Source organism: Stegodyphus dumicola, chromosome 6, assembly GCF_044657685.1.
Source record: "Stegodyphus dumicola isolate Sdum_Otavi_A_Nest chromosome 6, ASM4465768v1".
NCBI classification, from domain to species: Eukaryota; Metazoa; Arthropoda; class Arachnida; order Araneae; family Eresidae; genus Stegodyphus; species Stegodyphus dumicola.
In genome coordinates this window covers 192,900,315-192,917,576 of record NC_140773.1, presented here as the reverse complement: position 1 = coordinate 192,917,576, position 17,262 = coordinate 192,900,315, and the positions used below count along the sequence as shown (strand labels likewise).

Sequence of the window (17,262 nt, the reverse complement as noted above, 5' to 3'; positions counted from 1 at the left end):
TGAGAAAGTATGTTGCATTTTTGAAGTTGTATTTTATACTTTAGATAATATGTGAAAAAACAACCATGCTTCATACTATGATACGAAGAATCGTCCCCCCCCCTCGACGCACACACACTTAAGATCATCAAGGACCATAAGGGTTTCTTTTTTATTTTTTGTAAATATAGGTTGTAATGTATCTTTTTGTTCAGGAAGAAACGCCGTTAAACAATTTTATTATTTGATACACCTCAAAGCTCTTATTCTGATTTTCAACCCCTTTGGCTTCATAGCGGCTCCTTTTCAACTTTTGGATAAATTTTAGTTTGCATCTAAAAACGGGCCTTAGAAATATTTTTCCTTCTTTCAACAACTGTCAAAATTTATTTCAGAAACAACCTATTTGTATCAACCAGAGCGCAGATTTCTCTCGTGTTCTCTAGTCTTTCATCTGAAATTAACAAAGAATTTCCCTAAAGAATAAAAGCATGCTTTCAAACCAGCAGTTTTTGTGATTATGCTATGAGATAGACCTTAAGTACATTTCCATTTTAAGTGAGCTTTCCCTTTGTGTGATCTTATCACACCTCACAAAGGAAGAAGGCGCAACTCCCGAATGACAAATTAGTTGTCAATCACCTCTTCCATTTTCCTTGCATTATAGAATTTTGGAAATCACGAAGCAACGGGTGTCTTTTGGGGGCTAACATGCCACATTTAACCCCCAGAATTGTGTAAAGTTTTGATCCCAGATGGCAATTTTGAAATCGATGAGTCTTTCTCTTGGGAAAGAGGTAAGTGCTGAAATAAAAATTTTAGCTAAACACAGACGAATGAAACTCGAGCTGAGTACACAAAGAATAAATAAAACTAATATACTTGTATTCAGTCCTAGCGCAGGGTCAATAAACTCCCCATTCCTCCATGAACATAATATTGAATCCTAAACAACTTATAAATTAATCATGAAAAATTATTATATCATAAACTGTTATAATAATAAAGAAATTCTGTCATGTCACAGAGTATAAAAGGAGAAGACTGGTGCTGCCATCTATTGGCGTGGTACCCTCAGTGTGGGCGCCGGTATATATTATATACCGGTTTTAAAATCGTATAAATAATCTTCTGTTAATTATCATTTCTGACAAAAATGAAGTAAATATATAAGATTCAGCATGTGTACATCATATATTTGCAGATTTTGAATTTTTTCTTTCCCTCCAATAGAATTTATCAATCTTCCAACATGATACCTTGCAAAGAGGTATATTAATTTCATAACTGCAAAATATTGAGCATTCATAGGGTGATGCTACCATTTAGAATTGAAAGGAAACACTAGACACTTAAGATTATAGCTTTTGGTGTAGAAAAATGAGCATTTTTTTGGAGGTTAAAAAATTGACAAACAACCGGTATATATTATATACCGGTGCCCTTCAAAGGGTTAAATCAAACCTTTACTCTGAATAAATAGGCAATAATGTTATGAAAATCAAACCAGTATGAGTAAAAAGTAGTAATAAAGAATAAAGATTACTACATTAGAAAGCAACAGTGTAATTTCAGTGCAAACATTTCATATAAGAAATATCATAAAGGTGCAAAATCTTAAAAAGCCTATTATTGAACATCTATTAACACAAAACTGAGTTTGTGACTTGTAACTTTCTTTTGAGCTGGTACTAAACTACTAAAGAGTTTTCACCAGTAGATCTAAAATACGTGCTAAAGGCCATTCGAAAAATAAAAAGAATGTTAAAATTCAATAAATACCATACCCATAAGCGAAAAAAATAGAAAGTGTTTTTAAGTCATGCAGTTCGAATTTAGTGATGAAGAAATGAAATTAAAAAATCCTTGCAGGCGCAGAAAGTCCAAAATTACTCTAGGAAATTGAACCCATGATCTCGGGAGAAAAACCGGCTTTGCTCTTTACCATTAGGCTACGATCGCTCATGCTGAAGTTGTCGGAAAAGCTATGTATTTCGTCACATGATTAACTCCCATTTTCGGTGAAGTCAATGACTCTGCACTGCTTTAAATCCGGCCCGTAATATTTCATCTGGAGATTTTGCTTTCTGAATTTTTTCAATAAATTTGATCATAGTTCCAAGTAGTTTCTGAATATTTTCATCTAGTATCCATGACATGGCATCATTAATAGTTTTTGGAAACTTTTCCTGGAGGAATTAAAATAATTTTCACCCCGAATAGAAAATATTTGAATATATAAAGTAATGGGAAAGACAAAACTTAGCAAAATAAGAGAATCCCTTAATTTTTTATTTTTTAAATTTACATTACTCATGTCCCACAACACAACATTTTCTCTATAAAAATCTAGCAGTTGAAAAATTTGAGTTTTGCTTCAATAAAATACAGCCAATATTATTATGCCAAAATGAGGGACAAAGCATGTGATCACTCAAATCAATCCTACTGGCTAGACTCTGATTTTATCGTATGCTAGTGAGCAATGAGCACCAGTTCTTAAATCGTAGCAGAGAACATGACTGATTTTTGGCGCATGTGCAGATCCTTAAAATTGCTGCTTTACCAGAAAGTCGACCAAGAAAATTGCTAGGCGTAGACGGGCCTTATGAATAAATATGAAATGCTATATGGTCAGGGCTGGTTGCAAAATCAGTGTGGGAGGATTTTTAGAATTTAGCAATGCACCAAGCAACAAAATCTAGAAATGACAAAACTTTTAGAATTTAGGACATGCCACTACAATCTCTGTGGATCATGGATTTTGTTGCCTAGTAAAATTTAAGAAGGCACTAGGCAACAGAATTCAGGATCCACAGAGATTGAATCAGATGAGAAAATGTTTAACGTCAATCCTGCGAATTGTGCTTTGACACATATAAGATGAATCTTTTAAATTATTAGTTTTCAATTTCTTTACTAAAAAAAAATTCCTTTCTATAGATACCTGTCCAAGTGACAAGATTAGAAGCATTTCTGAGGGAAAATAATCATGTTAAGAAAAAGACTTCTGGGATCAGAAGCAAAACATTCATATATTATGTTTTCCTAGTTCTTCCAAAAGTTCTCCAAAAAACAAGAAATTTATCCCAATTTTTCAGCAAAATCCATCCATTAAGAGCTAATACCATGAAGACATTTTTCTGTAATCTTCTAGAATCATAGGTCTATAAATTTTGCTTTCAAATCCTTCTAAACTTTCCAAGGTGCAATGTCTAAAACCCGAAAGAAAAATTACCACTAGTCACAGCAAAAAGACAGAAGTATTTTGGGGAACAAAATTTAATGAATTTTACACAGAAAATTGATGCACACCCTGAAAATTTTGAGACAATTACATACAGAAAAACTCTTACCATGATAAAATAAAAAAGAAGACACTTTAAAATAATTACATAGCTATTTTGCTTGCAAAACTGTTTTGTAAATTTTGCTTTATAGCATTTATTACCTCACTTATTTTTCAGTTCAAAATATTACAGTAATAAGTCACCAAAATGGAAAGTAAATTTATAATATGACAGGAAAAAAAGTAAAATATTTTATTTTAATATTATTTCTTAAATATAATTTCAATATGTTACCATTATTTTGGTAAAATTTATTAACGTTAAAATATTCTAAAAAAATAGTCGAAAAATTTACAGATCTCCAAATTGAGAATTTTGTAGAGAAATTTATCTTAAATTATCCAAATGTTGATAAGTTGCCAAATTTAAAACCATTTAATGAATGAATTCCCATCCCCAAAAGGGAAAAGTTGTAAAAGATCTGTTGACTAGAAAAGAAAGAAAAATTTTGAAATGCTTAATTTTCACTCAGATATTACACTGTTTATATTAGAAATAGGAATAAATTCAAATGATAACCATAATTGTCAGTGAACCACAAAAAATATTCTTCCATAATGTTAATTCACACTTAAAATGACAGTAGTAAAAATGGACCGAAATTTCAGTTGCTTAAAATTAAGGACCAAAAATGAATTCCAAAAAACCTAAGGACTTTTAAAGAATCTTAAGGATCGTATAAACCCTGCTAAAGTGCCTACAACAGCATGGAAATTACAAACACATTTGAAAAATAAAACTAATTTTACTCAATTTCATTTTGAATAGCAATAAATGTTTAATATAATTAGATTTTTTACATGGATCATTTGTTTCTCTTCTCCACGCAAATTCAGCCAGGCTAGATTCCATGAAACAACATGGTATTTCTTGATGTACCATTTTATGTTGGCATTTAAATACAGTAAAATTCCAGAAATGCGCAAAGCTTGGGACCAGAGGTTGTGCGGATTTCAGGACAGAAAAGATAAAGCATAATATTTGGACTAAAAGTGCAAAATGAATAAGGCGTATTAGATACATTTAATTAAATTATTATATACATTATTGCAATAATTTATTATATGCATTAAATTATTATTACATACATAAATTGATTATATTATTCATTGTATTATACGTACACAGCATCGAGGTTTGACGATTTCGCCTCGTACAAAGATTTCCGGTTTTGGATTCCGTTGTTAGAATCACTGTTGCTGTAAACAGCTTTCTTTATTTTTCCGTATATCATACACAATCGTGTAGCAATTCCATACCATTCTGCTATAAATCGAGGAGTAGCACCTGCTTCCATCTTTTGCAGAATTTGCACTTTTTGTGTTACCGTCAATGCAACGTGTTTACGTTTTTCAATGTTGCAAGCAGTAAAATCATGAGAGCGTTTCTTATCTGTCATTGTATTAAAAAGGGTTGAAATTAAAAATATTCTTAATTTATCCACAAAATATCCAGATAAAAAAAAAAAAAAAAGGCAGCACCAAACAATCTTGTGAAATGAAATAACAAAGCTCAGAAAATACAACGTGAATCGTGAACTTGAAAAAAGAGTTGAGTGAATCATCTGCTTTTTTACCTCAATGCAGATTAGAGGGAAAAAACTTATTTATTTTATCTTATTTTTTTAACTTTTTTATATCAATAATTTGGTATTTCCGTTTTAACTCATTATTATTCTGTAATTATGATGTCATTATTCGGTAAGTATTTTTTCTTCGATATTTCGTACTCAATGTTGCGGTTTCCTGAACCTATAAACTGAATGTTTAATTCCAAGAGGCAACGTGGATTTCAGGTTGGCAGATTTTCGATATTTGACTGTACTCTTTTTTTTTCTATGCTAGGTACAAAAACTATACTGTCATTGAATGCTGCTATTTCCAGAAATTCAATTTTATGTTATGATTTTTGATAACAAACTGCATCAGTGAGCAAAATACTTAAAAAAAAAAAAAAAAAAAAAAAAAAAAAAAAAAAAAAAAAAAAAAAAATACAGCTTGTTCCATGAGACGATGAGAAAGTCCCAATTTTTCATCATAATTAAAGTCTACATGAGTAAGTTGTTAAAAACTCATAATGAAGAGAAATGGTAGCAATGTCAGTGAAAGCAACTGAAGCAATATTTTATTTGGCAAATAAAGATAAGAAATCAAATTATTCTTTGCAACAATTTTAGTTAAAAAATAATTAATCTTTTCATAATATAAAAGGATATGCAAATGTTTTATTAAAATATGCAAAATCTTTAGTTTATATAAAAGAGCTTTTCAGATAAAAAAACAAATAAATGAAAGAACTTTTAGATCTGAATTTTGCAATATACATTTTCCAAGCAAACAGCTCTTTAAATTACCAATATGAAATAAGTTCATTAAATTATACTCTTCCTCCCTCCCTTGAATTCAATATAAAAGTGTATCAATGGTTCTGTAGGGAATAAAAAATTAGTTAAAAACACATTAGGTTTCAGCAGTTCTATACAGTATTTCATTTGTGCTGTGGTTCCAGATATTTCATTTGTGCAAGGAGAGAGGGCATTAAAAAATGAAACTTCATCTTTGTAATAATGAGTTATAATTACTTGAATTCTGCAATCAGTTCTTCATCTGCAAAAGCTTGCTGTATACTCACTGCCCCATCAGGAACATCATCAAGATCTTCATCTCCAAAAGTTATATCATCAGGAACCATAGAATCTAAGCAATGAGCTTCTGAACTAAATTCCTTTTCATCTTCAACTGTAGTCTTTTTAGGCTCAGAAGTCTTTTTCAATTTTTGAAGAACCTTTAAGAGAAGATATTTCAATTAATATTAAATGTGACTTAATAGTATTGCCTTTTACAATTCAGAACTAAAAACTAAACAAATCATATTAACATATTCGCTGCCAAAATGATATAGTACATCCATTCACACATGCGAAGATTTTATTTGTTTTTTTTATGAGGTTAAATTATTTTCTGTTATTTTATTATTTAAATATAAATATAACAGATTACTTATAGCAGTAAATAAATTCACATGGCTATACTCATAGTTGGCATATGAAATTTTATTTTTGCTCCTTGTGCCAATTATGAGGTTAGATAAACAATACTCACACATTCTGAGTGTTAGTGATTCTCATGCAAAACTTCTGAATACGCAATACATTATTTTTCATTAGTCTTACACAAGTCACTAAAAAAATTTGAGCAGTCTATTTATAGCATTTGAAAAGTTAGTAAACCAAAAGAAAAGTTTTGCACCTAATTTAGTTATCGTATCTATATTTCGAGAAATAAATTATCCACATCAAAACACCAAATTTTTTGTATTATTTAATCCCTTCCTCTACACCAAACAACTTGCATGCATTTGTTATGGCAATACTTGTACTTGCTGGTATAAGTAAGGCGACAAATAGCGAATTATCTTGTATCTAGCAAACATACTCAATTTGCCAATTACAAATATTTTTATAGATGACAGAGAACATGTTAAATTGAACCTTTAAAGTTTCAAATTTCAAAATTTTTACATAAAAATTATTTCCTAAATGAATATCAAAAACGAGAATATTCATGTGAGTTTTTTCCTCCTAAACATAGATTTTCAAAATGTAGAAAAAAGTGACATATTTAACAGATAAATATATAGTAACCCCATTGAGAATTTGTATTATGATAAATAAAGTCATTGAAATTTTTCCTGTCCAAAAATTCAGTTAAGAATTTTTACTTTTATAATGGCTCATCTCAATCACATAAATTTCCATAAATGTCATTCTAGCAAATGAGTTACTTGTAAAGTTAGCACTATGGCTTTTAATATCACAGCCACAAAACAACTCCCCTTTTCAAAAACATTTAATTGCATATACAGTCAAAAGTCGTTAATTCGGACACCCATAATCCGGACCTCAAAGCTACAAACTTTCTGCGCATGCGTCGCTCTGACTTTTAAGACTTCGTAAGACTTTTACAGCTGTGAATATGCATGTGCGTAATACGTTTGTGCTTGCGCATTTAATGTATAACGGATGGTATAAGCTAAGCTAAGCTAAAATTATCTAATTCAGTTAATGTTGCAGATTGCGTTGTTCCTGAATCTTCGAATTAGATCCGGCTTATCATTTTTTGCAGACTGTTAGAGCAATTTTATAAAAGTAAGCTTGAACTTTCGATTATGTCAAATAGAATTTCTGATATGTATTTACTAATATGTAAAGGATCTACAAAGCGAAAGTATGTTTAGAAATCCATTAAACAAAAAGTAGAATTGCTGCAAAAAATGGATAAAGGCATATCCTTCATTTCTCAAACCATTCCGAAATCTGTATATCAATTTCACGCTGCTCTGCGGCCCGGGGGGGGGGGAGGCCGAAACGCCACGGCACGCAATGAATTGGAAGTTAATCTGTCAGCACTATCCTTACCTTCAGAGCAGATGTTTTTATTTTATTTCACTTATAATTACTTACTAAATGTAGTATTTCATCTCGATGTACTCCGTCTTTGATATGATTTAAATCAAATTCCTCGTCATTATAATTCACTTCCAATAAAGAAGAAAGTGATACAGAGGTTATTGAAAACGAAAAAATTTCGATTGATAAATTAGTCGGTATTCTCGACACAGCAATTATAGGACTTTAACAGCGGAACTTTGTAACTAAACAAGAATTTATGTCTGTTTATAGAATTAAACAGAATGTATTATCCAGGGTTTATAGCCATATTTTAGTTAAAAAAATAAGCACCTACAAGCACTTTTCAAGCACATTTTAAGAAAAAAAAAAAAGAAAAAAAAAAAAGCACCTGTCTAATTACATCATACACAACTGCATAACCTTAAAAATTAGACTTGTAATTTAAAATATGAGAAATGAAGTACTTATTAAGAGACAACAAGCATTACCTCAACCATAAAAAATAATTACTTTTTTTTGTTTTTAGTTTTAAATAATAGTTCAATTTACAGAACTTGTTTACAATGAGAGAATAAAAAAACTATGAAGAACTAAACTATATTACAAGATTTAATGATGAAATTTCAGTTCAAAATAGAGAAAATAAATAATAATAAGGTATATTTATTGTATTCGCTTGGAACCTAATAATAAATACAATTTATTTTTCACTCATATTGATATTTAAATAATTTAAATCTAAATTCTGAACATTTTCTAAATTTCCATTGTATATCAGTTTTCTTTTAACAGATATTGCAAGCAAAGTAATTTAAGTAAAAAAGAGGAACATTTCTGAAATCAGAAAACAGAAATTTGCTTCATGCAGTCATCTTTAACAGTAAAAGGTTAACTAACCCACACACATGGAAATTGGCGAATATTCGGACAGTCGAGCGTAACTTGAAGGAGCGGGAGGGGGGGGGTAGACTGTAGCCGCTCTTTAGATTTTTCCGCTAAATAAATGCTTTTGACATTTCAATATGTGCATCATATAAAACAAAAGTAAAAAATATTCTGCTTAGCAAGCACAGTAAAACTCTTTTAAGTGTTCATAAACAAATCTCGGACTGAACATCAAAATTAATTATCGCTGAAAAATATCGCAAACGTTATTGCGCAATATGTGCGCCGTAGTTCTTCCCTACGTGATATTACGCAATCGGAATCAACAACTGTCGGTATTGGGAGAATAAAGAACTAAATAACTGGGGTGTTTTTCATTCTAATTTTCAAAAGATGGCGTTAAATTTCTGGAATAGAATCATTCTTTGCTTGGGTTGGTAGACCGCAGAACTTTTAGTCCTATTCAATCCAAAGTGACACACACACACACACAAAAAAAAAAAAGGTCCATTGCTTGTTTTGCATTTTGCAGCGAACTGTAACGGTTTCAATATTCAAGATTTTGCGGAGAAAGGCGAGACCTCCCAACCTTCGTACTGTATAATATATTGGCCAAAAAAATGAAATTATTTTGACTATTCGATTACTTTCCCTTTATTTAAGCCATTCCGAATATTATTCCTTAGAAAGCTAATTCTGTGTTAAAACAGAACCATTTTTGTAAGTTTACTATACTTCAGCAGTTACTGCAACTATGTTATTATAAACATTCATACATATGCTCATAATATAAGCATAACGATCATAATAAACACGAATATGAACTGACCAAGCGGAACGAGAATGCAAATTTTTAAGATCTTGATAGAAATTCAAACGTGTATAGTATTTGGGTGGGAGGAAAAGAATGCCGAATGTAGCGGAATTTTCACTGCTTTTGCAATTCTTTGACCAATAGAAGGAGGGGCACCTGTCTGTACTCTTCGTACACACCAAAGGTTATGTTAATGCAGAGAAAGGGGAAAAAGCTATTTCCGGGAGTATGACTCACCATCTGACATTCCATATTAGTAAGAAAAGTTGTTTATTTAGTTTCGGCTTTAGTACGGGGAAAAATAGTGCATTCATTAAAAAAAAAAGCACTAAAAGCAAAAAATAAGCACTAAAAACAAAAAAATAAGGGCTTTAAAGAAAACGTAAGCACCTATAAGGGCCTTTATATTTTATTTTCAAATATAAGGAATTATAAGCACTTATAAGGACCGCTACGAACCCTGTTATCACATAAAAAAAACGAAGCAACTTAAACAACTTACATTGAAAGAAATGTTTAATAAAGTAAACAAATAAATATTAAGCTTTTTCTTTTTGTAAATTTTGATACCCTTTAGATCATAATTGTTCTTTATTTCATAAATTACAGTTTCATATTTTTAATTTTATAATTTCTGCATGCCATCTTACCAGATTTAAACTGATGATCTATAATCCGGAAAAATCGATAATCCGGAATTGCCAAAGTCCCGATGAGTCCTGATTAACGACTTTTGACTGTACCTTATCTCATGTAACATTTGCAACCTTAAATATATAGGACAGACCAAAAATAATCTTAATATTAGAATTAACAACCACAGAGCACATATTAAAAATTCGCTACTACCAATTTACACTTGTTAATTAGAAGCAGAATTAAAACCTTTTAAAATACATGATTTCAGGAAAATTAGTATTCAAATTTTGGACATTGTGCCTGAATACAAGGATAGATTATTTCAAGAGTCACTCTACGTGCTTAAATTAAAAAAAAATTACCTATATGGGCTAAATACATTCAACCAACACATTAAATTAAATTCTGAAATTCCAACTTACAGCTATTTTAAATTATTTAGTAAAAAAACATTATGAGGGACAAGAACAGGTAATAAACAGAAAAATAAATTATTTTCTACAATAGATACAGTAAAGTTAAACATTAAGATTAATAGTTACTTTCTAACTGAAAATTTCACCAAAAATATCATTACTTGTAAACACAAATTCTTAATGAAACTTGTAAATTTTGTTCAACAGCAATTTACGGGACCCAATATTATTAAAGACCTTGCTATAGATTTTTGCAATTTTAATTTCTCTACCTCTCTCTAACAAGTACAATAACCATTACTGCACAATCAACTTCCTACATCCGAACTATGACAATATTCAGTTCTATAAAATTTTCAGAAACATGTCAACAACAATTTTGAGCTACTAAAGTACAAATCTCACCAGCTTTCAAGTATCAAAAACTTCTTAGCAAATTGCTAATTAACCACCATGATCTAGCTTCTACAGGTCATTGATACTGCAAAGAACTTCAACATAAAGACTACGTAGACGATTTTCATAAACATATTGTTACTCGCAATTTAACACAATAGTTAAAAACCAGCTTTTAAGAAATTTAATGAGAAAAGGCACAAAATTTCAACCTGTACTGAAAATTGGCAAAAATCAATGTTTTAGAAGTTTCGAAAAAAATCTTGACGAGTTCGTCAAGATTTACAAATTAAATATTCCAAATTCTGCCTTTATGGCTTGGAAACATGAAGTGTTAGCAGAAATGAAGCAAAGAATTCAAAGGCTAGAATTTAACAGCACTTAACCATGGAATTTTCTCAATCCTCTAATACAAGATTTGAAGCAAAAATTCATAATCACCAAAATTGACAAAGCCAGTAATAATTTCAGCATTATTTGAAAATTTTTTTATGTCTCACTAGTTGATACTGAACTGAATAATGCCATTACTTACAAAATTAGCAATACACAAGAAAATGTCATAGCAAAAAAGCGTAAAGCAATTCATAAGAAACTACTAATTGCACAACCATCTAACTATAACAGATTAGCAAATCTTTATGTTCTTCCAAAATTCCATAAATCATCACTCAAATTTAAATTTACAGCAAATGGTACAAATAATTATAAAAGAGTATAGATTAAATACTTGCAATTAAAAAAATATGTATTTTAATTCATCAACTAGTTAACAAGCAGCACAACTATTGTTGGATTATTTATAATAACGCTCCAGTTCTCAACAAATCTAAAAGTTTAGAAATCAGGAACATTAACTGCTATAACTTTGAAAACTTTTATATGTCTCTATCATTGGACGAAATTTATACTAGTTTAATGCAACTCCCACAACTTTTTCCTGACATGCTAAGCATCCTCTGAATTGAAGACGGAAAACGTACCTGCAATGTGCATTATTTAATAATTACATTAAATTCAATAATAAAATCTTTCAGCAGGTGAAAGGAATTCCAATGGGAGCGAACAGTTCTACACAAACATGTAAGCTATTTCTTTTTGCTAATGAATATAAATTTCAACTTAGTTTGAATAAGAATGAATTAAAGTTATTTGCAAATACATTCAGATACATTGATGATATTAAAACTTTCAATAATAATTCTGCTTTTGAACAATTCAAAATTTACCCAGATATTTTAACACTTAATAGAACTAATATGAATCAAGATAATACTGAATACCTAGACCTGCTCATAATTAAACACAACAATATTAAATTATATGATAAAAGGAGGACATTCCAGTTAGAAACTATTAAACTAATTAATTAGAACTCTAATATCTCTAAAAAAGTAATAGGTAACAATTTTTATAGCCAAATAATTACAATTAAAAATATATGTACTGAAATAGAAGTTTTAAAGGAAGAAATAATAAAAACTAATTAATGTTCAAGTTAATAACCAAGTCCCAAAAAGTTTTATTAAATTCTATATTAAAAAGGCAGGCATTAACTTTTCTTTTTAATTTTTTAACTCTTTATGTTAGGATAAAATTACCTTAAACCTTAACTGAAGGTTAATGGAGGATTTTGAAGAATTAAGGGATTACTTGTAAATATATTTTGTAAAAATGCATATTTTATCAATACTGGATTCTTTCCTTTTATTCACAAAAGGCCAACTCTTTTCAAAAGTCTCAATTATAGCCCGAATTCAGTAAAGATTTTTATCTAATTTCCTTACCTTTGGCCAGCATTTAGTTAAAGTTTTCATTGAACTTGTAACTTCAGTTTTAAATAATGCAATCTAGTAGAAAAAATTTCTTATAATAATTCTCTATTTCAATTTGTAATTTTCTTTTTCACTTCTAATTCAATTTAAATTTATTCAACTAGATTAAATTTATTCGAATTAAATTAAATTAAATTCAAAATTTTTCTTTTTACTAACAAAATTTTTTTCAAAAAAATTTATTCTGTAGTTGTTTACAACATCTATTTTCACAAACAGTAGTAGTATTTTTTTTTTTTTTTTTTTTTTTTTTTTACACTTTGCACAATGACTCAAAGTTGGCAACATTTTTGCACACTATCAAGCATTTTACATTTTACATTTTTGGAATTTACAACATGGTTTTTACAATAGCTCTCACAGGTAGCAGCTTTACATTGTATTAAAGACCTCTATTTTTACAGTTAGCAGTATAAACTACTCAACTAGTTTAGCAAATGCTGGTACAGCTCAGAAATTGAAATATGTATATATGTAAGTTAAATTTAAACTTGCTATTTACTAGCCTTTTTATTATTATTATTATATTTTAATCATCGTATATAGTTTATTTTAGGTTTACATGCATAATTCGTGTAGGGGAAGTTTCCTGTAGGCAAGAGTTTCTAAATTACTTTGGTTTTCTACTTTTAATTATTTAAATTTTTTTAATTAATTTAATTAATTTTAACTCTAGTCATTTACTTGCTATTTTCTCAAAATTCCACTGTTTATTTATTTATTTATATTTTTTTTGTAATTCACAACATTTGATTTTACTTTTGGTATTGAATTTTTTTACCCTTGCCTGTATGGATGACGAAACATGAATTGAGTAATTGAAGAGTTAGGTTTGGGGGCAACTTCCCCTCGATAAGTCTGTCTCCTGCCTGCTCAACAATTGTTCACATATGCAATTTTTAGGAATAAAAAATAAATAAATAAATAAAATAAAAAATAAATTTAATTTTTTGGAATAATATTTTTTTCATGGTTTATATAAGTGCAATTAATTTACATATGCTCTTAGAATTTAAATGATATTGTAAATTAGTTCGCAACAATAATTATTTTTATTTCTTTGCAATTAAAATTTCTTAATTAAATTAAAAATTTTATTTTTGCTTTATACGAATAGAGAATATTTGTTAAAGGCAAAATATATATACATATATGTAAGATAAAAAAATATGTGAATCAAAATAATAATTTAAACTAACGGTAAAACCTTAATTCTCCCTCTCTATTCTAAAAAATCGTAATAACTTCTCTGGACTGCACCATTTCTACATCATTCCATTTTGCATGACCTGTGCAGTGCTGATGACGTAACAATCGGGAACTAAAACTATTAACTCAAACCAAAACCTTTCTCTTCCTGTGCTTCCATATAGGCTAACTATGCACTTCAGCCTCGCTCTCTAACCTGGATGCAACTTCACTCTCTATTGCAATAATATTAAAAATGTAAAAATATTCTGTGAATAGGCATGACTAGAATGCCAAGTGATTGTGGCCAAAAAATTTAGTTGCAAATAAAACTGGAATTAAAACTGTCTCCACTGCCAAGTTTCTCAGATATTATGAACTCAGCATGTTAGCAAACTATGCAATCGGAGTTCTTCCTCTTCAATATGCCATCTACGTGCTTTGTCATCAGTATTTTCTATGTCACAGTCTTCCTACATCAGTACTTCTAAATTTTGTGTTTATTACACACACACACATATATATACATATATAGAGATTTATAAGATAAGGAGAGGTTAAAAACTAGCCAAAGCCGTAAAGAACATCTGAGCTTCCTAATTCCTGATATTACATTTAAAACAATGTCAAATCATATAAATCAAAGTTAAATCAAAATATGCACACAAAAAAACTTATCCATGAAACAGAATCAAAAATTGTACGTGAAAAAACCTATCCAATTTACATAAAACAGAAATATTGTACATATAAAAAAGACATGGTCAATCTTCTCTGTTCAAGGCTTCAAACAGAACTCATTAACGGAAAAGTGCTTGAAGCCCTCAATTAAGTTGATTAACCTACTAAAACATACAAACATGTTTCGTCGAACAAATATATTGAGACTGAAAACTGCTTTCTTTGTAATTAATTTTTTATTTATCTATTACTAACGATGTCTCAATAGATTGTCCCTTTTCCTGACGTGTTTGCATGTTTTAAAACATCGAAGTAAAACTACAAATTTTAAACAAAATAGAAAACTTATGATCTTAAAAAGAAAAAAAAAAAAAAATCGTCTAAAAGATGTAAGAAAAATCCTATACAAAGTGGCCCGGTTAGGCAAATATACAATCAAATTATTTAGTGTTAATCCTGAAAGTTTTATTATACATCATTTTAAGGGGCAGGCCCCTTAGCGTTAAAAATAAAAACTTTATCCTAATGAAAAAATCTTGACTAAAAGGGGTCCTGTTAAGACTAAAAGGCAGAGTAATTCATGAAGAAATGTAATTTACAAAAATGGCTAACATACCTGCATCCGAAATGATTTCTTCCTAAAATTAAACTGAGCTAAAAATGTGGCAAAAGGTTGCCAGAAAGTGACGAAGACCTAATGCGCGCTACCAGAATTATAATTCAGTCAAATTCCACCTAATGGAGGAGTATGCCACAGAAGCAAGTTAACATATTTTTGTAGAAGCCAATGGTATTGTCCGGCACGTGGGGAGAAAACAAAAGGGGGTGAGAGGGGTCGAGGAAGAAGGCAACTCTTTCAAAATGGCATCGTGTTTAAGAAATTGCTGTTTCTAACAGTGATTATCTAAACAAAATGGCTAAAATGCAATGCAATTGCTAAACTGACCAAAAGCAAGTAGAAATGGAAAACACTATTAAAAATATTAGCAAAAGTTGTAATTTTTAACTAACGGGCTTTGAAGCGTCTTCTGAAAGGAAAAAAGCCCTTAAAATTAATAATAGAAAGTGTTAGCCAGTAAATCGTGATATTATATAGTAAATATACTGATGTTCTACGCCAAATTTTGAGAGAAAAGAGTTTGGAATATTGAAAATCTACATTACATTTTTACATTAGATTATCTACTTAGTCATCCATCAGCTACCTTCCTTTCAGATTTGTGTAAAAAAAATTTTACATCACTAAAACAAGTAATTTAAAATAACAGCAGGTAAATGCCAACTTTTGTTAAGGACTTTTTAATAACTGCTTTTGGATTTTGATTGTCCTGTCGATGCTAATGAAGTATAGAATTTCTTCTTGTAGAAGGTATGTGTTATTACAGATTCTTTTTATTCTGTGAAGCTGTGAATTGATAACATTAACTATGACCCTTTTCGAAATGTTAGAAGTCCAGTTAGTGAGCTTGAGCATGCGAAATTTGAAATCTCTGCATTTGTCATAAATTTTAATAAGATTAATTAATAATTTGAATATCAAGGTAACTATGTCATTTTGCTGAGTGTTGGTGGCGTTAAGCCTAAGGCTAGTGGGATACATATTTGCTTGCTCTAATTTGTTGAAGTTATTAAAGGCAATTACGTCATCTTTATATCTATAAACATGTTGGTAATACTTTTGCTCGTCTTGATTCAGTGAGTACATAAATTAAAATTCTTGAGTGAATAGGAATAATCCACAGATTGCTATAGAACTATTGCCACCTATAGACATTCTTTGGACTTGTTTAAATATTTTGTTATCAAATTGCAGATAACTGTTAAATATCACACTGTTGAGGAAAAGTTTCCATTTTTCTCTAGTGACTATTGTAAGGACTCGTGGAAAAATCTCAGGGAGAGTGAGAAGGCTATCGTGAATTTCTTCTAAAGGCAAAGTGGTATAGAGATTTTCGAAGTCATAACATTGAATGTTGTCTACTTTAAGCGTATTCAATATCTCAATTATTTTTATGTTGTTATTAATAATCCAGTTGCAGTGCTGATCATGAAAATTGAAATTATTAATATCTAGTACTAGTTTAAGTTTCTGGGGAAAGATAGTTGATTTCTTTTAAAAAATTCTTGGTAACATTTGCAATGTATCTGAATTTGATAGGAGTCTTGTGAAATTTAGAAAGTACATAGAGATTTGCAAATTTATTAAAATATTTGTTGGCACGAATTTTGAGCCTTCTATGTAATGCCTTGAATTTTTTTAGAAGTATTTTAATGTTGGTTTTAATTGGCTGATAACTGCTGGTGCTAAGTAATTCCTGTTGAATTAAGTCATAGTAGAATTTTTTAAAATGATACTGAAGTTATTGCTTGCTTTGTCGATTTTAGTAATGATGAATCGATCTTGCAGAAGTTTGATTTGATTTTCTAGAGATTTCTTATCGTGAATTCGGAGAAAGCTAGGTAAGCTGCAGATCTTTTTGTCCAAGTCTTTAAATATTGCTGCTTTCCATTCTAGAAAGGTAGTAGTAGGTTGGTTAGCTCGATAGCTAGCTAGTACAATAAAGGAATTGAGATCATTGCTGAATTGTTGTAGGCAAAAGTTCTTGCTAAGATGAAAAGTGTTATGAAATTTAGTCTTTAGTTGCATGAGCTGTTGTAAGTCAATATC

The 17,262-nt window shown here is 29.8% G+C and overlaps 1 protein-coding gene across 1 annotated transcript in view; it reads right to left on the bottom strand.

Annotated features, from left to right (window-relative positions):
- LOC118179510 (U3 small nucleolar RNA-associated protein 14 homolog A) overlaps window positions 1–17,262 on the bottom strand; it is a 121,929-nt gene that overhangs the window by 11,615 nt on the left and 93,052 nt on the right. The window contains exon 14 of the mRNA XM_085819293.1: window positions 5,911–6,113. Within this exon, the coding sequence (XP_085675419.1) occupies window positions 5,911–6,113 (203 nt within the window). The remainder of the gene's footprint in view (window positions 1–5,910; window positions 6,114–17,262) is intronic.